A 24,323-nucleotide genomic window follows, 5' to 3' on the forward strand; every position below is an offset into this window, starting at 1 on the left:
AGAATCATGATTTGGTCCTATCAACATTTTCAATTGAGGCGAGAGTCATGACTCATACGCATCTAGGTGTTCAACTGAGACAAATAGGATGCATCAACATCTTGAAATGAAACGAGAGTGATGATTTGAAAACGAAAGTTGTAATTTATAAGCATCAAAATGTTACACTGAAACAAGAGCTTTGATATGAATGCATCAGCATGTTCAAGACCCATTTTAGAAATTAACTTGCCACTCATAAGATAACAGTTTGACCAAGTTTCATGACTATTGGTTTGCAATTGTGGCCTTTAGTGTTAAAAACGATTTTGAACGCATGATCCTGTTTAAGACATAAATTGACCCAAAATAGAACTTGACATAAAAAATGTACCTAGGATGGCTTCACAAGCCATATTTTACTGGACTTTTCAGTAATAAGGTTTGTTTATTTATTCTATCCTTTTGCATTCCTGCAGTTTTATTTCTTTTATCTCTTTATACTTATAATAACCTGTCAAACAATTCTGAACAAACTTTATTGCACTCTTTATCACTATCAATACAAGCATGCCATGGTTCAAATGATCAAATGCCATTCATAGCAGGTGATGATTTTTTTTTATATATCTCTGTCAGGTAAAGGTCACTTATCATGCAAGGTCAAACCTATGTTCTGGTCTGAAGGGTCTGACCCAGGAACCAGGTAAAGGTCACTTATAATGCAAGATCAAACCCTATGTTCTGGTCTTGAGGGTCTGACCCAGGAACCAGGTAAAGGTCACTTATCATGCAAGGTCAAACCTATGTTCTGGTCTGGAGGGTCTGACCCAGGAACCAGATAAAGGTCACTTATCATGCAAGGTCAAACCTATGTTCTGGTCTGGAGGGTCTGACCCAGGAACCAGGTAAAGGTCACTTATAATGCAAGATCAAACCTACGTTCTGGTTTGGAGGGTCTGACCCAGGAACCAGGTAAAGGTCACTTATAATGCAAGGTCAAACCTATGTTTTGGTCTGGTTGTCTGACCCAGGAACAAGGTAAAGGTCACCTATAATGCAAGGTGAAACCTATGACATAGGTTTGACCTTGCATTATAAGTGACCTTTACCTGGCTCCTGGATCAGATCCTCCAGACCAGACCATAGGTATAGTATGTAGTATGTTCTGGTCTGGAGGGTCTGACCCAGGAACCAGGTGAAGGTCACTTATAATTAAAGGTCAAACCTATGGTCTGGTCTGGAGGATCTGACCCAGGAGCCAGGTGAAGATCACTTATAATGCAAGGTCAAACCTATGTTCTGGTCTGGTGGTCTGACCCAGGAGCCGGGATTTTTTGTACAAAAATTATGACTTATTAAACTGGCAATGCAACCTTGAAAGACTGTTATTATTACACCTCACTTCTATAGAACATAGGAGGAATATATGAATACAGGTAAAAGCTATGAATATGGGTTTTACCCATAGTATTTTACTTAAAGCCTGAGATTTGCAGTTGTCAGTGAAAATGATTTATTGACATTAGAAACATCAAAAGATTCAGATAAAACACTGAGGATTGTACTAGGAGTGTTGCTTGAATACTTTAAAATTCTACAGTTTGTGTCCGGTATAATAAAATAGATATTTGGCCTCTTAACAGGACATCAGTACTTATAGGGACTGTACACCAGATTGGCACCAAAAAATGTTTTTTTCTATACGAATCTCAGGACAATTATTTAATATAATGTGTTACCCTTTGATATCATAATTGTAAAAAAAAACTACCAAAATGTAAAAAAAAAATTGTGTCGGAGACAGGGTTCAAACCCTTGTCAGCAAAATTGCAGTCAAGCGTCGTATCCACTGAGCTACGACGGCTTACTCTAATCGGGTGACATAATTAAGCTATACACCTAACTCCGTAATATCACGTGATAACACCGACTAGCCAATCACGCATAAGGAATGAATTCTACTAGGTAGACATACCCAGTAATCTTTTTTAATGGAAAAATACGAAATAACTGCTAAACTTAAATAAATAAACTATGTGGTACTTCAGTTAGTAAGTTTTAATGCATTGTACACATTAATACAGTGAAACTGCGTTCCCTCAAACAAGCGGTCGCTCGAGAACCGGCGTTCCCTCGAGGTCGGAGCTTGGTCCCGAAATTTTTTCCTTTTATTTTCATATAAAATATACCCACGCTGCAACGATACCTAATTATGTCGAGCAGTCCAGCAATATCCTCGGTCCCAAGTACACAAATCGTGCACAAAACCTTATGGCTCCCTCGAGGACATAATTTCACACTTTTTCCCGAACGCGTGTTCCAAAATAAACAAACAATTGCTAGGTGTTAAAATTTTCGCAAGTAGTAAAAATTGCAATGACAGTTGAAAGGCAATTTGATAAGGTGTGAAAAACCGTTTTTCACTGTTAACGCATGACCGATATATAAGTTGATATGGGCATTTGAGATGATAATTTTGAGAAGTTAATGACGAGAAGTTAACGCTTTAGATGTGGTCTGAAGGTTCTTTGAATTCACTGCCGATGCTGACCGTGATTTTCAGACGCTCTGTACTCTGTCACGTCACATTACGATCGAACAGTTTTGCGAAACCGACAAGATACGCCAATCAACAATCCTTGATTTTGCGAAACTTAAATCTGACTAATGCCACAATATGTTCTGTCATTCAAATGTTGCTTGTTACGAAAATGTGTTTTTTTTTGTTAAAATAAACATTTCTATTTATTCATTTATTGTTTTTTTCTTTTGCGTTTTACATTTAGTTTACGTCAACATATTAGCGATTTCCATAACGCAACATATAATCGACGTATTAGTAAACAGTCTGTTTGACGACTTCAAAAACGGAAAATTGAAAATCGGATCGTTCGAAACATCGGTTCCCTCGAGGTTTTGGCTCGGTCCCTGGCGACCTCGAGTGATCGCAGTTTTACTGTACCAAGTTTATGACAGTTTGTTTTTTCTTGCAAATTGATCATCTGGTGCACAGTTGCTCTAAGTTTCTATCAAATCTTAAATGTCTATATTGAGATACAACTGCCTTGCAATATAAGCATGTGATTTGCCCCTTAAGTCATTGGTAAGAAGGATCATATAACTGTCAACGACCAGAAGTTCCTGATTATATTTATTAAAGCTCATATTTGTGCCAGATAGATATGTTCTGGTTTACACTGGCATTATGGTCAATTCACACATGTTGATTAATCTTATTTCAGTAAAATAATAACATGAACACCACACGGTTCTATAATCACGATTTCTTTATCTAGAATATGATATTACTAATCATGTTCAATAATAAGGCAGAATAATGATCTTTGATTGTGGCAATTTGGAATAGCTTTGTCATTGCTACTGAAAGCTTTAAATTACCAACTATATAAAAAAACTGTTAACAACAAAGGACATAAGCTTTTTCTATGAGAATTATAGATCACAGAATTTGTTCAACCTGATGATACTTAGCATTTTCTCTGAGAAAATACTATTCTATGGATACCAACACATATATATTTTTTTATCAAGGCCCATATTCACTTAAGTCTGAGTTTAGATTCAGACTCAGAAAACTGAATTCTTAAATGTTTCAAAATATCTATAATACAACTAATGTTGACAAATGATGTCTGCCCTGATTGTAGAACAGGTCATTTGTTACAGATACATCAATGTTTACCATCTTTGCTCCAAAATAGCATTTTGCAACAAAATTACAAACTTGCTTTTCTGAGTCCGATGCACAAACTCAGACTCAAGTGGTTAGTGAATTTGGGCCCTGCTTACATCTGACTAGCAGTCAAAAGGTCAGTGAATTTGGGGTTGGTGAATTTGGGCCCTGCTTACAGCTGACTAGCAGTCAATAGGTTAGTGAATTTGGGCCCTGCTTACAGCTGACTAGCAGTCAAGAGGTTAGTGAATTTGGGCCCTGCTTACAGCTGACTAGCAGTCAAGAGGTTAGTGAATTTGGGCCCTGCTTACAGCTGACTAGCAGTCAAGAGGTTGGTGAATTTGCGCCCTGCTTACAGCTGACTAGCAGTCAAGAAGTTAGTGAATTTGCACCCTGCTTACAGCTGACTAGCAGTCAAGAGGTTTGTGAATTTGGGCCCTGCTTACAGCTGACTAGCAGTCAAGAGGTTAGTGGATTTGGGCCCTGCTTACAGCAGACTCACAGTCAAGAGGTTAGTGAATTCGGGCCCTGCTTACAGCAGACTAGCAGTCAAGAGGTTAGTGAATTCGGGCCCTGCTTACAGCTGACTAGCAGTCAAGAGGTTAGTGAATTTGGGCCCTGCTTACAGCTGACTAGCAGTCAAGAGGTTGGTGAATTTGGGCCCTGCTTACAGCTGACTAGCAGTCAAGAGGTTAGTGAATTTGGGCCCTGCTTACAGCTGACTAGCAGTCAAGAGGTTGGTGAATTTGGGCCATGCTTACAGCTGACTAGCAGTCAAGAGGTTGGTGAATTTGGGCCCTGCTTACAGCTGTCTAGCAGTCAAGAGGTTGGTGAATTTGGGCCCTGCTTACAGCAGACTAGCAGTCAAGAGGTTGGTGAATTTGGGCCCTGCTTACAGCTGACTAGCAGTCAAGAGGTTGGTGAATTTGGGCCCTGCTTACAGCTGACTAGCAGTCAAGAGGTTGGTGAATTTGGGCCCTGCTTACAGCTGACTTGCAGTCTACAACATCAAGAGTAACTGAGTAAGGTTCCACAATAAAGCATGAACATGTTGACCATACCATTTGTCCCCAGAGTTCCCCATCATCATCACAGCCAATGTTTCCAGGACAGTACAGGTGGAACCATCCCTCCTTGCCTTCCCGGATACCCAGTATGGTCTGGTGGACATCGCAAACTTTGTCTACTGCTATGTTCCGAATAACATCCTTCATGTTCCTGAAAAAGGTGTATGTTGAATTACAAGATTATCTGATACTGTTTACAAATAATTTGTTGGGTCAATTCTGAATCACATTTTTCACTTTCCTGAACCTTTGAAAGGTCCAAGAAAAGCCAAGATTTGTAAGCGTACAACATACATCCAGGCTATTGCATTATTATGTATCATATATTTATGTTCCTGAAACATCAGCTGTATGTATTAGCTAGAACAAAATTAAAATGTGAAGAAAACATAAATGATTAAGAACGGCGGAGTACACAATATGACCTAGATTGGAATATGTTTAGGCAAGTAGGGGACCAAATTATAAGGTCTTGTCTGATACGTTGTAGAAATGTAGCGCTTAACTACCAAGCATCTTACATATTGAAGGCCGTTAGGCCATCTCTTTGGGTGTAAATATATGTTAAAATCTAAGCTGTGTTATATATCCTCTGACTCTTTCTATTTACATGTCCTGAATTATGCCCACAATGGTTAAATATGTACCTTAACTCAACAATTATTAAAGGCAGAGTTATGGGCCTTGCAACAAAAGTGTGTATTGTATTTTGCAACATGTGTACCAAGTTTCATATATATCATTTTGTTTAAGTTATGGCAAAGTAAATGACTATGTTGACAACCAAAACAACTTTTTATAAGTCAATGACAAGTAAATGATGATGTTGACAACAACAACATCAATAAAGACCATGATGATGACAACAACAAGAACAACAAGAGCCGTCGTAAGACAGCGCACTCGACTACGCCGCTTTGACTTAGAATACAATAACGATGTAATAATACCAAGTTTGGTCTCTTTATCTCAAACCTAACTAAAATTATTCGATACATAAGGTGACTTTGATGCTGCCCTCCCACCAGCCCGCCCAAACAATGATGCAAGTCATTCAAATAACTTGATTTCAAATTATGAAAATGTGGTTAAGAATATACGAATATGCCTTTCAAAGGAAATAATAAAAAATAAAAAAAAATTCAAGGGCCATAATTTGTATTTAGGCTTAAAACAGAGTTATGTTTCTTGTAAGATGTTGTAAGATGGTCGTAAATAATTTTGAATTTTATTAAGTGCATTTAATGAACGGTATAGAAGTTTTTTTTATTAAAATCCCAACTTGCCCTTAACTTTTACTTGCCTAAAACTTTAACCTAAGTCAATCAGGGGCCATAACTTGTATTAAGGATATGGAGTTATGTAACCTCATTGGGTGATGGTCCTGAACAATTGTGTGAAATATTAAGTCAGTTGAATGAAGGGTAAAGAAGTCATTAAACAATATCCCAACCTGCCCTAAAACTTTAACCTAAGTTCCATAGTCAATGGGGGGCCATAATTTGTATAAAAGATAATATGGAGTTATCTAACCTCATTATGTGATGGCTCTGAACATCTGTGTGAAGTATTAAGTCAATTGAATGAATGGTATTGGAGTTTTAAGTGAAAATCCCAACTTGCCCTAAAACTTTAACCTGCCCTAAAACTTTAACCTAAGTCAATCAGGGGTCATAACTTGTATTTAGAATAATATGGAGTTATGTAACCTCATTGAGTGATGGTCCTGAACAACTGTGTGAAGTATTAAGTCAATTGAACAAAGGATATAGAAGTTATTCCAACTTGCCCTTAAACTTTAACCTAAGTTCCATAGTCAATCAGGGGCAATAATCTGTGTAGAGAATAATATGGAGTTATCTAACCTCATCATGTGATGGCTCTGAACAACTGCGTGAAGTATTAAGTCAATTGAATGTAGGGTATTGGACTTATAAGTGAAAATCCCAACTTTCCCTAAAACTTTAACCGGACACCAAAGTCGATGCTGACACTGGGGCGAGTAGTATAGCCCACCTATTCTTCGAATAGTCGAGCTAACAAGGCTATCACAACACCTTGACTTTTTCAAAATAGACTAGCCTTTGACCATACATCTTTCTTCATATTTTATTCCACAAATAATTTCGCAAATCAGAAAGGTTTACTGTCGTTTATAAAAGCTCATCAAAGCTTATGGTGTCTTGCCGAATAAATCTTATCATCACAAAAAAGGTTTTCTGTCATTTACAGAAACAAAACAACTGTCTTAATGCCAAAGAAAATATCAGTAGACCATTTCACACAATGCTATTGTCATGTTCACCTTTACTGACCTTTCAAAATCATCCAATGCCTTTTAACTGAAACATAACATTTCTGCTTATGTGAAAACACAAATGTATTATAACAACCATCTCTTTTAGTACTTAAATAGAATGGCTATGTATGAGTCCATTGTGTAAGTATGCTAAGTTCATATGTGTCCATTGTGTAAGTATGCTAAGTTCATATGTGTCCATTGTGTAAGTATGCTAAGTTCATGTGTGTCCATTGTGTAAGTATGCTAAGTTCATGTGTGTCCATTGTGTAAGTATGCTAAGTTCATGTGTGTCCATTGTGTAAGTATGCTAAGTTCATGTGTGTCCATTGTGTAAGTATGCTAAGTTCATGTGTGTCCATTGTGTAAGTATGCTAAGTTCATATGTGTCCATTGTGTAAGTATGCTAAGTTCATATGTGTCCATTGTGTAAGTATGCTAAGTTCATGTGTGTCCATTGTGTAAGTATGCTAAGTTCATATGTGTCCATTGTGTAAGTATGCTAAGTTTATGTGTGTCCATTGTGTAAGTATGCTAAGTTCATATGTGTCCATTGTGTAAGTATGCTAAGTTCATGTGTGTCCATTGTGTAAGTATGCTAAGTTCATGTGTGTCCATCGTGTAAGTATGCTAAGTTCATGTGTGTCCATCGTGTAAGTATGCTAAGTTCATGTGTGTCCATCGTGTAAGTATGCTAAGTTCATGTGTGTCCATTGTGTAAGTATGCTAAGTTCATGTGTGTCCATTGTGTAAGTATGCTAAGTTCATGTGTGTCCATTGTGTAAGTATGCTAAGTTCATGTGTGTCCATTGTGTAAGTATGCTAAGTTCATATGTGTCCATTGTGTAAGTATGCTAAGTTCATGTGTGTCCATTGTGTAAGTATGATAAGTTCATGTGTGTCCATTGTGTAAGTATGATAAGTTCATATGTGTCCATTGTGTAAGTATGCTAAGTTCATGTGTGTCCATTGTGTAAGTATGCTAAGTTCATGTGTGTCCATCGTGTAAGTATGCTAAGTTCATGTGTGTCCATCGTGTAAGTATGCTAAGTTCATATGTGTCCATCGTGTAAGTATGCTAAGTTCATGTGTGTCCATCGTGTAAGTATGCTAAGTTCATGTGTGTCCATCGTGTAAGTATGCTAAGTTCATGTGTGTCCATCGTGTAAGTATGCTAAGTTCATGTGTGTCCATCGTGTAAGTATGCTAAGTTCATGTGTGTCCATTGTGTAAGTAAGCTAAGTTCATGTGTGTCCATTGTGTAAGTGTCCATTGTGTAAGTATGCTAAGTTCATGTGTGTCCATTGTGTAAGTATGCTAAGTTCATGTGTGTCCATTGTGTAAGTATGCTAAGTTCATATGTGTCCATTGTGTAAGTATGCTTAGTTCATATGTGTCCATTGTGTAAGTATGCTAAGTTCATGTGTGTCCATTGTGTAAGTATGCTAAGTTCATGTGTGTCCATTGTGTAAGTATGCTAAGTTCATGTGTGTCCATTGTGTAAGTATGCTTAGTTCATATGTGTCCATTGTGTAAGTATGCTAAGTTCATGTGTGTCCATTGTATAAGTATGCTAAGTTCATGTGTGTCCATTGTGTAAGTATGCTAGGTTCATGTGTGTCCATTGTGTAAGTATGCTAAGTTCATGTGTGTCCATTGTGTAAGTATGCTAAGTTCATGTGTGTCCATTGTGTAAGTATGCTAAGTTCATGTGTGTCCATTGTGTAAGTATGCTAAGTTCATATGTGTCCATTGTGTAAGTATGCTAAGTTCATGTGTGTCCATTGTGTAAGTATGCTAAGTTCATGTGTGTCCATTGTGTAAGTATGCTAAGTTCATGTGTGTCCATTGTGTAAGTATGCTAAGTTCATGTGTGTCCATTGTGTAAGTATGCTAAGTTCATATGTGTCCATTGTGTAAGTATGCTAAGTTCATGTGTGTCCATTGTGTAAGTATGCTAAGTTCATGTGTGTCCATTGTGTAAGTATGCTAAGTTCATGTGTGTCCATTGTGTAAGTATGCTAAGTTCATGTGTGTCCATTGTGTAAGTATGCTAAGTTCATGTGTGTCCATTGTGTAAGTATGCTTAGTTCATATGTGTCCATTGTGTAAGTATGCTAAGTTCATGTGTGTCCATTGTGTAAGTATGCTAAGTTCATGTGTGTCCATTGTGTAAGTATCCAGGCATGCATGGGCAGATCTGGCTGGTTTTCAAAAGGAACCGATTTCTAATGGATGTCTAAATACTGTACAAGTTTCATCGAGATACAATCAAAACTGAAGACTGTATCATGTTCACAAGCAATTGTTTACAGACAAACTGATTTTTTAATACTTTCAAGGCCCATAATCTAGGCATGCATGGGCGGATCTGGCTGGTTTTCAAAAGGAATCGAGCTCTAATGGATATCTAAATACTGTACAAGTTTCATCGAGATACAATCAAAAATGAAGACTGTATCATGTTCACAACCAATTGTTTACACAATAGCATTTTTTTATACTATCAAGGGCCATAATCTAGGCATGCATGGGTGGATCTGGCTTGTTTTCGAAAGGAACCAAGCTCTAATGGATATCTAGATACTGTACAAGTTTCATCGAGATACAATCAAAACTGAAGACTGTATCGTGTTCACAAGCAATTGTTTACAGACCCACGGACGCACATACTATGTACACATTACCATCGCATAAGCTCTTCTGGCCTTTGGCCAGTAGAGCTAAAAACTAAAAAAACAAACACATTTTGTATCCTTAACATGAAGTAACACAATATAAAAATTGGCATTTTTGAGGAAAAACAAAACTTCCCTTGTGGTGCCTTGAGAAAAGTCATGACCCCTCAACGCTAATTTAAAACATGGGGAATGTAAATACTATGATTATATAAACGTACATATTCATTTTAGTTCTTGAACAGTCAACAGGAAACTAGGAGTCATTAGCCCTCTATATTTTATGACATTGAGTAGAAGGCAAGCATTTATCATATAATTTCCGATGGTTTATAGAGATTTATTACTGAAATAAAATTCATCAAAAGGGTTTTAACTAAAGAGTTATGGAAGGGTGCTGCTTATTTTTAAAGCGCTTAAGATGTGTTTCATTGAACAAAGCTAAGTATGTTCACTTACAAAAAATTTCGCCATTGTGAAAATAGCAAGTCACACTTACAAGCCGAATGACGCCCGAGCGGTCCATATAACATTTTTAAAAGGTCAGGACCAGCAATAAATATGATATGGACTGCTGACATCATAAAACAGGATTTGGATAAAAAACAACACTGATATACAGACCGATCAACTTTAGAAACACAAAGAAGGGTATGTAAGGTATAATATATAATAATATTACCATCTTAAATAACTGAAACTAACAATTATCCTCTATACTTGTTTTAAATAGGAAGCTTTTGCCACAAGTGGAATAAATAAATTAAGTGATCATCGAAGATGTAATAATAAATTATATCGTGATCTTCTATCGAAAGGATATTCTATTTCTTTATCTCATTCTTTAAATTCTTATAAGGAAATTAAAATTTGTTTATTAGCTAGATGCGCAAACATGACCTCACTGTCAGCCTATTAGTGGTTTTGCGAACAATGCTTCAACCATAACTAGCCATATTCATCATTGAGATCGGAAGCATAATTAACCGAGATTTTGCATAATTAACCCAGATTATTATAAAAGACAACCATTACTAGTGATTTCTGCCAAGCACATTATCTTGACAGAACATTAAAATCCCTTAAGCAAATTTTTACTGATAAATGTTTTATTTAATACCAAGGAGGAAACACAATGTCCTTATTCTGCAGCCATAATGGTCTGAAAGTATGACCTCAATAACTCGGCTGCTCTGATCAAAGTCACACAGACAATAATAAACAGATACTAGTGACAGACACGCTCTCATCAGTTAAGAGTTCAGGTTTGACCAAGTAACAGTTTCTTTTCATGCTTCATGCACGGAAGGTCACTCTCAGTACAGGAAGGTCAAGCATTCATCCACAAAACATTTAAAGGGACTGTACACCAGATTAGCACCAAAAAAAGTTTTTTTCTGTAACGAATCTCAGGACAATTATTTAATAAAATGTTTGACTCTTTGATTATCGTAATGGTAAAAAATATACCAAAATGTAAAAAAAACCGGGGTCACCAAAATTGCAATCCTGTGTCGTATCCACTGTGCTACGAAGACTTACTCTTACCGGGAGGAATATTTCAGATATAAACCTCACTTGGTAATATCATGTGATAACATCAACTAGCCAATCACGCATAAGGAATGAATTCTACTAGGTAGACATACCTAGTAATATTTTTAATGGAAAAATACCAAAAAACTGTGAAAAATAAATTATTTGTAAATTATGTGGTGCTTCAGTTAGTAAGTTTCAATGCATTGAACACATCGATACCAAGTTTATGTCAGTTTTCGACAATTTATTTTTTATTTTCGATATGTCATCATATGGAGTACAGCCCCTTTAATATTTGTCTAGATTTGTCCCTTTCCCACCTTTCAATCCCATACATCCATCTTAAATGTATCCCTAGAGCAGTCATCGAAATTAGTCTTTTGGATGAACAAGCCCTAATTCTTATACTTTAAATTGGCATCACATTTTTGAACAAGCCCTGCTATATAAAATTCAGAATTTGAGCAAGCCCGGAAAACATTTTACCAGTGCAGGGCTTGTGGCTTGTGTTAATTTTTAACCACTGCTTGAGCCTAAAGCCCCTGCTTCATAAACCACTGCCATGAAATAAATTGATCAAGATGAAAAATATATTATATAAAAACAATCAATAGAATCTGCACAATTTTATAAAATAATCCAGGTTTTACATTCACAGCATGTATGCGATTGCATCCAATCAAACAGCTCTCTCAGAAAATGTCACAGGTTTTGAAAGATTGACTTGTTTTTATTAAGCACTTTGTATGACTTGTGCCATATTAACGGGAATTCAGGAAACTGTTTCTCAAATTACAACAGAAAAGCCGAGAAATCCAGAATCTTTGAGGCACAATAGTCATTACTCGGAAATGATTCTACAGACTTTTCCAGGAATCTATAAAGCACAAGTGGTACAATGTTGTTGTTGTTGTTTTTACAGATTTAACAATTTTAATAAATTCCACTACTGTCTACATCAACTTAATATGAAATGACAGAAGAAATTCAAGGGTAGCATTTTAAAGTACCATTGATATCATGCTGTCATACTAATTTTAAATATATTTGTTTGATTTTATGTTTACTTGGTAGTGAAATTTCCATTAGGTTTTAGAAAATTTCATTATTTGCACAACAAAGTGCTGAGGAATACAGGTAAAAACCCAGAGTAATTGAGTCTCAAGAAAGTCTATTCCCCAAGTTGTGAAAAAAAAATTGAAATAAGAAAACAAAACTTACGAAGTAAACAGATCGTCTGCTAATGCGCTGAAACAAATAAGTAAAAGATAAGAAATCAATACCAGAGAAACTGTGAAGCTGCTGAAGTAGAATTCCATGAATATGTTCAGTTACATACAATAATAATTACTGTTTACAAAAATTGTTTATATACAGCAGACATAACAATTTAATGTCAAGAACCTTTTATGAAAATAGTAGGTTACGATACTGAAGGAAATGTTACGATAACTGGCGAAATATGAGATCAAGTTCATAATGTTTTAAAGCATCAATCTAATTTTTTAATATACACAGGTATATAATAACATGCAACAAGAGTCGTAGGAAAGGGTATCAGAGTTTAAACTACCTCACACTAACTCAGTAGGAAAGGGTATCAGAGTATAAACTACCTCACACTAACTCAATAGCAAAAGTTATAAGAGTTTAAACTATGTCACACTAACTCAATAGGAAAGGGTATCAGAGTTTAAACTACCTCACACTAACTCAATAGGAAAGGGTATCAGAGTTTAAACTATGTCACACTAACTCAATAGGAAAGGGTATCAGACTATAAACTACCTCACACTAACTCAATAGGAAAGGATATCAGACTATAAACTACCTCACACTAACTCAATAGGAAAGGGTATCAGACTATTAACTACGTCACACTAACTCAATAGGAAAGGATATCAGACTATAAACTACGTCACACTAACTCAATAGGAAAGGATATCAGACTATAAACTACCTCACACTAACTCAATAGGAAAGGATATCAGACTATAAACTACGTCACACTAACTCAATAGGAAAGGATATCAGACTATAAACTACGTCACACTAACTCAATAGGAAAGGGTATCAGACTATAAACTATGTCACACTTACTCAATAGGAAAGGATATCAGACTATAAACTACGTCACACTAACTCAACTATAAACTACGTCACACATACTCAATAGGAAAGGATATCAGACTATAAACTACGTCACACTAACTCAATAGGAAAGGATATCAGACTATAAACTACGTCACACTAACTCAATAGGAAAGGATATCAGACTATAAACTACGTCACACTAACTCAATAGGAAAGGATATCAGACTATAAACTACCTCACACTTACTCAATAGGAAAGAATATCAGACTATAAATTCCGCAAATCCGCGGACAAATCACATCCTTGAGTATATCAGAGTTTAAAGCAGCTTACTCGTACTCAATAGGAAGGTGTATCAGAGTATAAACTACTGTATACTTACTCAATTGGAAGGTGTATCAGAGTATAAACTACTGTATACTTACTCAATTGGAAGGTGTATCAGAGTATAAACTACTGTATACTTACTCAATTGGAAGGTGTATCAGAGTATAAATAATGATTTTTGAAGTATTTTTGGCAAAAAAGGGCCGTAACTCCTAAATGACTAAAGCGATTTCCATGACTATCGAACTTGATCAAGATATTATGGTCACAAACATGTGTTTAAAGTTTGGTGAGGATTGGACAAACAGTTTTCAAGAATTAGATCGGAAACAATCTTCGGGACATATTTTTCAAGTCTTTTTTTGCAAATAAAGGGCCGTAACTCCTAAATGACAAAAGCGATTTCCATGGCTATCGAACTTGATCAAGATATTATGGTCACAATCATGTATGTAAAGTTTGGTGAGGATTGGACACATACTTTTCAAGAATTAGATTGGAAACATATATTTTTGAAGTATTTTTGGCAAAAAAGGGCCGTAACTCCTAAATGACTAAAGCGATTTCCATGACTATCGAACTTGATCAAGATATTATGGTCACAAACATGTGTTTAAAGTTTGGTGAGGATTGGACAAACGGTTTTCAAGAATTAGATCGGAAACAATCTTCGGGACGTACGTACGTACGTACGTACGGACAGACGTACGTACGGACAAGGGCAACCCTATATGCCGCCACTTTGTGGGGGCAAAACTACTGTATACGTACTCAATATGAAGGTGTATCTGAGTATAAACTACTGTATAAGTACTCAATAGGAAGGTGTAACAGAGTATAAACTACTGTATACTTACTCAATAGGAAGGTGTAACAGAGTATAAACTACAATACACATATTATCCAAAACAAAGGGGTATCTGCAGTTGTAGTGAGTATAGACTAACTTGCACTTACTCAATAGGAAAGGGTATCGGTTGTAGCAGGCTGCCTAAAATATATCGCCAGTCCTCGAAAGTTGACCTGAAACAAAATTGGGATCAAATTTAATTGAGGATTTCAGGAAATTAGAAACTTGTTTTTTAATGCTGATGATTACTATTTTGAACTGTCATTTTTGAATTGTCATTCATACAAATTTTAAAAACCTTTCTTGAACAAATATTAATGTAACATACTTATACACAATTTTAAAGTTCTACAATGAAACCATACTTGCTAAACAAACATCACTACTGACATTTGATATTAATCTGTTTTAGCTGTGAGATTTACATATGACATTTATCTCCATAAGAAAATTGAACTTAGTGACATTTATTGACATTGTCAGAAAAATAGACAAATACTCAGGGGCCATATCATCAACAAATGCATCGCATGTTCAATATTTCGAATCATATTGTTCTTGGTCGTAATATGAAATATTCGGAAACAAAGGGTAAGACTGGGAATATTTGACTTTTTTTTTTAAGGAGATAAAATTTAAATTAGATTTCTGACACTAGTGAAATATTCAACTGAACTTTCTGACCTTACAATATTTGGTCGTAGGCTCATCGATATGATGTGTTTATGTAATTGGAATAACGATGAACTGTGTATGTTCAAGTTATAACAATAAATGATCTGATCTGTTCTGTTCTGATAAGATGGGCCCTTGAACTTACAGATTCTGCCAGAAATGAATCCTACCTGTAGGAACAGACTATTTGATTATTAACTTATTACAACAATGTATTTATTTATACATTACTTTTCTTGTTTCTATTGGTCATTTCTTTCACAGCTATGAAATTGTTTATCTTTAACATATAAAGGTCAATCCATTTAAACTCATTTTCAATCGTTAACATTCCTTATGATGCTTCATTTTAGTTACTATTGTTTATTCACAAATTCTGTTTGTTTTTTAATGTTATTAAAATCTTTGCCCTTATTATATGATATTAAATTAAACAATAGATCATTTTCATAATAATGGCCTAAGCTTAGTCACTTAATCAATAATCCCAGATAATCCCTCGTGCAATATCGGCTTACATTGTCTCCATCATTTTCACATAACAAGTAACTCTCTTCTCCCAGTCAGATTGGTCGAAAATGTGCGATGAAATATTATCCTGCTTTTCCCTGAAAAATATAAATTTTGTGCAATGACAATGAAATCACAATATTCCCTGAAAAATACGAGCCAAAACTGTACATAGGTTAAAAATATTTCAAGTAATCCTGCATTTACAAGCCAAACAAGAGCGCCACAGAACTAACGTGAATGCTCGTCTGTTGGATTTCATAAAACAAGGGGCATAACTCAATAATTATTAAAGCCAGAGTTATATGCCTTGCTTAACATCTATGTCTTGTCCCTATGAACATAAATATCACATTTTATTTGAATTTAATTTGAATAACATGATTTTTTTTCAGTTATCGCAATGATTGAATTTAAAGCTGCACCCTCACAGATTTACTGTTTTGACAACTGTTCATATTTCCATTCCAAATTTAATGTTTTATGTCTTAAGCCGTTACTATCGGTTTAAGAAAAATGCATAAAACATTAATATTGGAGTGGAAATATGAAAATCTGCGATCTGATCTTTTGTCATCAGTTTTTTATCAAGTGCTGGGTTGCAGATATTTACGCAAACACTTGCTTGTTCCAAGACAAAAAATAAAACAGTTGTCAAAACGTTCCATCTGTGAGAGTGCAGCTTTAAGGTATGGCGATGACAACAACAGAATCAAGGTTAAAATAAGACCTGGGGCCATGATAACGAACAGTTTCAAGTGCAAGTTCAGACTCGAGAATCAAAATTACAAATCTTTTTTCCAATGTAACTTTCGAAAAGCATTGATGATAAATTTTGCTGAATGATATCACTATTTCAATGTTTTACTATTATTGACATACATTTTCATAAAAGAAATCGAATAAAGATGATTTTTTGTCCATTTCATAAAAACGCTTTTCTGAGTTTGAGTCTTAACTTCAGACGGTTTGTTATTATGGCCCCTTATGGCCCCTGGACTTTTTTTCTTTAAAAACAGACCAGTTAAAAATGAAAGTGGGGTGAAATGTAATCCCTATCTTCCTTAAAACAAACAACAACCTGAAAAGAGTACAAGTCTTGAAATTCATGTGTAACATACATCACTCATTAATATACCAGCAGAAATATTAGTCACATGTTCTATTTGTGACAATATGAAATAATATTCTGTTTGTAATAGCGATACTTTACACAGGAACTTTTTATTTTAGATTCTCTTTCATTTCCAGGAATCGTGTTTGACAATTTCACGCTTCAGTTTTATCCAACAGAAAAAAAATCTTATTAATTTCTTGTCAAACAAAAACCCCAGGATTTAATACAGACACGTGTATCATAAATTTATTTCAATTGTAATATTCACTCTGAGATTCATCATTTTTCAAAAGACTGCTGTTCTTTTACCAAACCCACAATTGATTTATGAAAATAAATTATAAAGGTAGACAATTATTACAATTTGGTCTACAATTTCATACAAATACCACAAATGGGCAATTTATTTGAATTTTTGGTATTGCAAGAAAGTCTTTAAAAAGAAAACTTAAAGATAGAAGAAACAAAAAATCAAATCAGCATTTAAATTTTCTTATAAATGAAATTGATTGATTTTAACAAGAGCACTTCGGAGGTAGCATCATTGCTCATCTGTTATTTTTTCTTCATTCAAACAAGGGGCATAACTCAACAATAATCAAAGCCAGAGTTATGGACCTTGCTATACATAATTATGTGTTTTGTCCCTAGAAACATGCGTACATAGTTTTATTTGCATCTCGTGAACGCTTTTGAAGTAATCGCAGGGTTTTAATTTTTGCACGACCTTAATGACACCAATACCGTCATGATACCTGAACTTCATGTATGTATATCCTAAATAACTTATCTCAAACTGAAACAGTACAATAACACCCAATCATGAGCAGGCCACTTTCAGTTCAAAGGTGAAAAATTATTTTCTTCTGAAAAAAAGGCCAGAAACACTGGATTCCCTCGCAGTAATCAAGAGCATTATTCATATATATATATATATATATGTGTATATACCAGCTGTCTTTGCACTCGCAAGATATTATTTGTCATGAATGAGGATTTAACAACAAATGTAATACAAAAGAATTTGAAAAATTGGAAATGTAAACATATTTATAGTGTTTTTTAGAAAATATAATAGGGTTTTGAATGTTATTTAGATCTGGGAGGTTGAATTCGACTCAAGATGATTTTTGCATATTCAGATTTCACGAGGACGTGTGAACTCAAAATTGACAAATATCTAGTCTAGAGTCAAATACGACATCCTGAATCAAAATGCAATACAAATAATCTTGTTATTATATAAATTTCTGGTTTTATATCACTTAAAAGACGCTCTATTACATAATATATAACACCTTTATAACACTAGAATTTGCCTTATGATGTAATTTTAACAGCACACAATGGTAACTGTAATATGCATGACATCACAAGTGGAATAATGGTCGAATTGTACTAGGTTTAAATTGGAAAAATGAAACTTTCGATCTACAATGCTTACCGACTTATGATGCATATATAATAAAGCATAAAACATCAAAGCTACCAAGCCACTTTTAGTTCTTCAAAATTCGTCTGAAAATCATTATTTTCCCCTGGCCTAACTTATTTTACACACTACGATCGTGACTTACAATTTCTTGTCCTCATAGACACTGTAGATGGCAGCTAGACAGACAGCCACGAGGTTTGGCAGCACTCGGGGGTGTGGACAAACGCTTGCTGGACCGTGCATGCTAAAATATAAACAATCTTGAACAGTAAGTGTCATAAGAGAGAGAAAAAGCTGAGATAGCCAGAGTTATGGAACTTTTCTTATTAACTTGTACTATCATAGTAAGCATTCAAACCAAGATTGGTGATCATATCTTTAAAAGTTTCTTAAGTTTGGCCAATGTTTCAAGTTTTAAGATAATGCAAACGTTTGCAATTATAATTTTTTTTATTAGACATAACAAACTCTGCACATTTCAAAACATGCGAAGAAAATAATAATTACACAAAAAAGCTGAGGTTTTAATCATTTCCCATAAAATTTCTTCTCAATTAAAAACTGCGGGAACATGGTTTGTGGAAAATGCAGATTTTAATAACAACTGTTTCTTGAAATTGAAAACATTGTTGATTAAAAAAGACAACTTTTATGTCCAAGGTCATTTGGACAAAATATGTCATACTTCATTGATATCATATGTGTATGAATCCATAAATTGTACATCATCAAATGCAAGCTTTATATATGTATACAAGAGCCGTTACTGACACATACCAAATGCCGTTGAATTGGCAAACTATTAAGGGTACTATAAAACCCCTATCCATAATGTATTACATGACCTCCAAGTGTGACTTTGACCTTTCAGAGCCCAAAATGTGACAACTTCCCATGATACTCTATAACAGGGTGAAATTGATTGAAATTCCATTGATAGTTAAAAAGTTATTGCTGAGACAGGAATTATTACCATGAAGTCCATATTGTACAACCTTGACCTCCAAGTGTGACTTTGATTTAAGAGTTAACAGCACACATTTTATAGTTTTTTGTTCTACACACCTTCCCATGGTGCTAAACAGGTTGACACACATTCAAAAGGTGCTATACAAGTGAGACACACCTTCCCATGGTGATATACAAGTGTGACACACCTTCCCAATGTGCTAAACAAGTATGACACACTTTCCCATGGTGATATAAAGGTGTGACACACTTTCCCATGGTGCTTTACAAGTGTGACACACTCTCCCATGGTGATATACAAGTGCCACTAACCTTGAGCCAAGGTGCTTTATAAGTGTGACACACTTTCCCATGGTGCTATACTAGTGTGACACACCTTCCCATGGTGCTTTACAAGTGTGACACACCTTCCCATGGTGCTTTACAAGTGTGACACCTTCCCAAGGTGCTATACAAGTGTGATACACCATCCCACGATGCTATACAGGTGTGACACACCTCCCCACTATGGTATACAAGTGTGTCACACCCTCCCATGGTGCTTTACAAGTGTGACACACCTTTCTAATGTGCTTTACAAGTGTGACACACCTTTCCAATGTGCTATACATGTGTGACACACCTCCCCACTATGGTATACAAGTGTGTCACACCCTCCCATGGTGCTTTACAAGTGTGACATACCTTCCCATGGTGCTATACAAGTGTGACACACTTTCCAATGTGCTATACATGTGTGACACACCTTCCCATGGTGATATAAAAGTGTGACACACCTTCCTATGGTGATATACAAGTGTGACACACCTTCCCAATATGCTATACAAGTGTGACACACTATCCCATGGTGAAATACAAGTGTGACACACCTTCCCATGGTGCTTCACAAGTGTGACACACTTTCCCATGGTGATATACAAGTGCGACACACCTTGAGCCAAGGTGCTTTACAAGTGTGACACACCTTCCCATGGTGCTATACGAGTGTGATACACCTTATTTCCATGGTGCTATACAAGTGTCACTACCCTTCCCATTGTGCTATACAATTGTGACACACCTTCCCACGGTGATGACAGGTATGACACACCTTCCCATGGTGTTATGCAAGTATGACACACCTTTCCATGGTGCTATGCAAGTGTGACACACTTTCCAACAATGCTATACATGTGTGACACACCTTTTCATGTTGCTATGTAATTGTGACACAACTTTCCATGGTGTTATGCAAGTGTGACACACATTCCCATGGTGCTATGCAAGTGTGACACACTTTCCCACAATGCTATACATGTGTGACACACCTTCCCAAGGTGCTATACAAGTGTGACACACCTTCCCAAGGTGCTATACAAGTGTGACATACCTTCCCATGGTGCTATACAAGTGTGACACCTTCCCAAGGTGCTATACAAGTGTGACACACCTTTCCAAGGTGTTATACAAGTGTGACACACCTTCCCATGGTGCAATACAAGTGTGACACACCTATACAAGTGTGACACACCTTCCCAAGGTGCTATACAATTGTGACACACCTTCCCATGCTGCTATACAAGTGTGACACACCTTCCCATGCTGCTATTACGGAGTCTTATTTGACAATAATTTCTGAGTTGCAACATTTTTTTGTATTTCCAAATATCAGCACCATGCCAATATTCTTTAAAACAACCTTTCTGATGTCACAAACACTGACTAGACAAGAGGGTAATCATTTTCCCATGTTCACCAGTGTTGGACACTCATTATTTTTCCTAGGGACGCCGAAAGAACATGACAATTGAAACCTTTGAAAATCTGCCATTGTTCTATGTGTAAGTATTGGTTTTATATGCATTTGTACAAAGATCTCAACAGGACACATGGTGTAGAAGGCTCCTCAATTATTTAGCTCAATATTTTAAAGGTGTATATTTAATGCTGCTTTAAGCATCTAAATTTCACAAAATGCTTAGAATCCTAATTATATGGATGAAATACTATGAGCATAAATTATGTGTATGAAACACATTGAGTATGCACCAGGGTTTCATTGTTTGCATGTTTTGGCAATTTCATCATCATTTTGGATACTTGAGAGTTAGAATTTAGTTTATGTAGACCCGTTTTCTTGGACAATTTATTTCTACTATAACTTAACATGCATTTCACTTTCTGTCAAATCATTACGATGTGCCGTTGGAACACCTGACTGTGAGGTTCTTTTAAAAAAAGAGTCTGTCCATGAAATATGCTGTCCTCAGGATCCTGAACCATCATTAGTTTCTAACACTGGTTCACACAACAATTTCCCAACATCTAACACTTTTAACACAGCAATATAATACCTGCGTATGAAGTCTTTGACCACTTCGATGCCCGCGTTCTGGCAATTCAACGCCTGGATGTATTCTTGAACAAATTGCCGCATTCGGGGAAATTTTCCAAAATCCTGAAAACACATTACAATGTATCTTAAACCACTTAATTCTAGCAAACTTATGGCATACCAGGCCATCTCATTGACCAGCATAAAAAAAATCAAATTTTCAATTGAATATTAATTGTCAGAAAATGATTTAAAAGTTGGCTTATAAAATAAAATTTATTCCTTAAATAATGCAAATATGATGACTATTATTTTTTATTTTCCCCAACAATGAAGAAATACTTGATGCAGGAAATTACCGTACGTACCGATGGTAAAATAGTAGGGTTTTGAATTTTTTATATGAATGAGAGAACTGTAACGTTCATTATTCGGATAGGCCCGCTTCTTCACCAGTGTTCATATTTGGCATACGTTTAGCTTTTCACATACACAATATGAAATTGTGGTTTAATTATTTTTATATGGTAGGCCAGTCATTTTTTTTATCAAATTAATGAAAAATGGCAAAAATATGGCATAAGTCACCATTCTTCAAACTCTAAATCTATTTTTTTTTTAATTATTAGCAGTATTTTTATTGTCATGGTAAAACTGAATAGACTAAAAATAAATATATTTGCATTCTATAAGGCTCATATTTCACCGTAACACGGATTTCAAACAGATTTTTTTTTTCTTATCTTATGCTAATTTGCGAGGCTGAAATTAAGCCTTCGCGGAACTATCCTTTTTCTCTAGAAACTATCCCTTCACTCCAGAAATATTTCACAAACTGCAGAAAAACTTTTAACCTCAACAAAGCCTTTTTTGGGTGGGAATTAACCTATGGGAATTAACCTATCTTACACTCTCGGCCATGGAAGATACTTATAATCTCAACCCAAGCATAGGGTGTTTTGCCGAAACGAGGTTAACCAATTTCCACAGAACACCCTGCACGAGGGTTGGGATGAACCTATCTTACACACGCAGCTATGGTAGATGCTTTTTCTCGCACCTCATTGAACACCATTTGAAGCAAGAAATGATTTTTTGGATTTTAAATATTGCCACAAGACAAGATTTCCATGGTGCTACAGATGACGGTCTCCAACAAGGGAGGTAATTGCATGAGTTCCAAACAGGTATTTTTCTTATCTTTGCCCACAGGCAAGATAAGGATTTCCAGCATGGCCAAATATTTGAATCTAATTATCTGGGGTGGGATAAAAATACTTCTAAGCTAAAACCACATCTGTTTTGTTTACAATTGAACAAGGGGCATAACTCAACAATTATTAAAGTCAGAATTTTGAGCCATACTTTACATATGCCTATTGTCTCTTGCAACATTTGTACCAAGTTTCATTTGAATATCGTGTATGTAGTTTCAGATATGGCTGACTGGGACATCAAGGTTATGACTATGAACAATTTTTTCTAAGAAAAAGAAATGATAAATAGACTTTAGTTCAAATATGTCCATTCATTCTTCTGGATGTGTAGTAAATTACAGTTTAAACTCGTTGGCTCGATGCCCCTTGGCTCGACTTCCACATTGGCTCGAACTTGATGTAAAGGACTAATTTTGTTTTATTGTATGTAAGCATTCCCTCTTGGCTTGATGTTCGCGAGGCTCAAAGTATTTTGGCGGTCCCTGAGATATCAAGCCAACAAGTTTGACTGTTCAATTGTTGTTATGGTCTATTGTTTTAAAACCTTTTTAATTGTCATAATTTTCAACAGAACTTAAATCAACAAGAACACAAGAACTGGATATCAAAGCTAGTCCATTTTTCTTCTGGCCCCAATTTCTCGAAACTTCTTAAGTCTCTTATAACAGGATTAAGCTAAACCCACTATTTTTGTCTTTCAATATTTTGCGTTTTATATACTCCTTTGAAAGTTTTAATACTTTAGATAAAAGTTATCGTTAGGATTATCGCAGTAAACCATTCTTCATTAAAAAAAAATCACTATAACTATGTATTTTGGCTTATCGAAATAAGCAGCTTAAGCCTTTTAAGCTTAAGAAGTTTCGAGAAATTGGGGCCAGCTGATCAAGGGGTATCTAAACAATGTTCAAGCAAAAGTTCCTCACCATATGCAATTGACATGACACCAAATCACTCTGATATGAAAATTTTATGACTAATACATCAATGAAAAGATTTACTAGTCATGTGACAACCTTGGATAAACAAATGCATGTCGACCTGCATTCAATACATTCTTTTGACAAAGTTGGTAAAAATCAAGGACCGTCTAAAGCCGATGTTGCATCATGCAAATTGTCACTGGTAAAACGTGACCAATTTTCATGTGAATTATAAAGTTTTTTTAGTTGCAGCCATGGTTAAAGGCATTGCAGAAAATACGAAAGCTTTGACAATACCTCAACTTTTTTCTATGAAAAAAAACCCAGCTACTCTTTACTTGAAAAGCAGAGGAGGTAAAAATGTACCATGGTAACAAAGACAGCAATTATGTACAAATGAAACGTGCAAAATTACAATTCTGCTCTCACCATATTGTGTTTAAGGATTCTCTGTACAACTGGTGTAAACAATTCGATCACAATACTCGATCGCGGACTGTTCTTGCAATGCTGAAAAGATACAAACATCCACAATCAAATGTTATTTACAATGCCGAGAGATAAAAATGGGCACAATGATACAGGAAACAGCATGCACGATTTATTAAAAACAATTATTAGGTTACACACCA

General features: G+C 35.5%; 1 protein-coding gene across 2 annotated transcripts in view; it reads right to left on the minus strand.

The window, feature by feature from the left end:
- Nucleotides 1–24,323, minus strand: part of LOC128242293 (C-Maf-inducing protein-like) — a 91,570-nt gene that overhangs the window by 15,595 nt on the left and 51,652 nt on the right. For both annotated transcript variants that reach the window (XM_052959389.1, XM_052959388.1), the window contains exons 7-13: nt 24,121–24,201; nt 21,571–21,674; nt 18,411–18,512; nt 15,725–15,814; nt 14,639–14,704; nt 12,481–12,507; nt 4,738–4,894 (exon numbers count right to left, since the gene is read on the minus strand). In XM_052959389.1, the coding sequence (XP_052815349.1) occupies nt 4,738–4,894; nt 12,481–12,507; nt 14,639–14,704; nt 15,725–15,814; nt 18,411–18,512; nt 21,571–21,674; nt 24,121–24,201 (627 nt within the window). The remainder of the gene's footprint in view (nt 1–4,737; nt 4,895–12,480; nt 12,508–14,638; nt 14,705–15,724; nt 15,815–18,410; nt 18,513–21,570; nt 21,675–24,120; nt 24,202–24,323) is intronic.

Source organism: Mya arenaria, chromosome 8 (assembly GCF_026914265.1).
Source record: "Mya arenaria isolate MELC-2E11 chromosome 8, ASM2691426v1".
NCBI lineage: Eukaryota > Metazoa > Mollusca > Bivalvia > Myida > Myidae > Mya > Mya arenaria.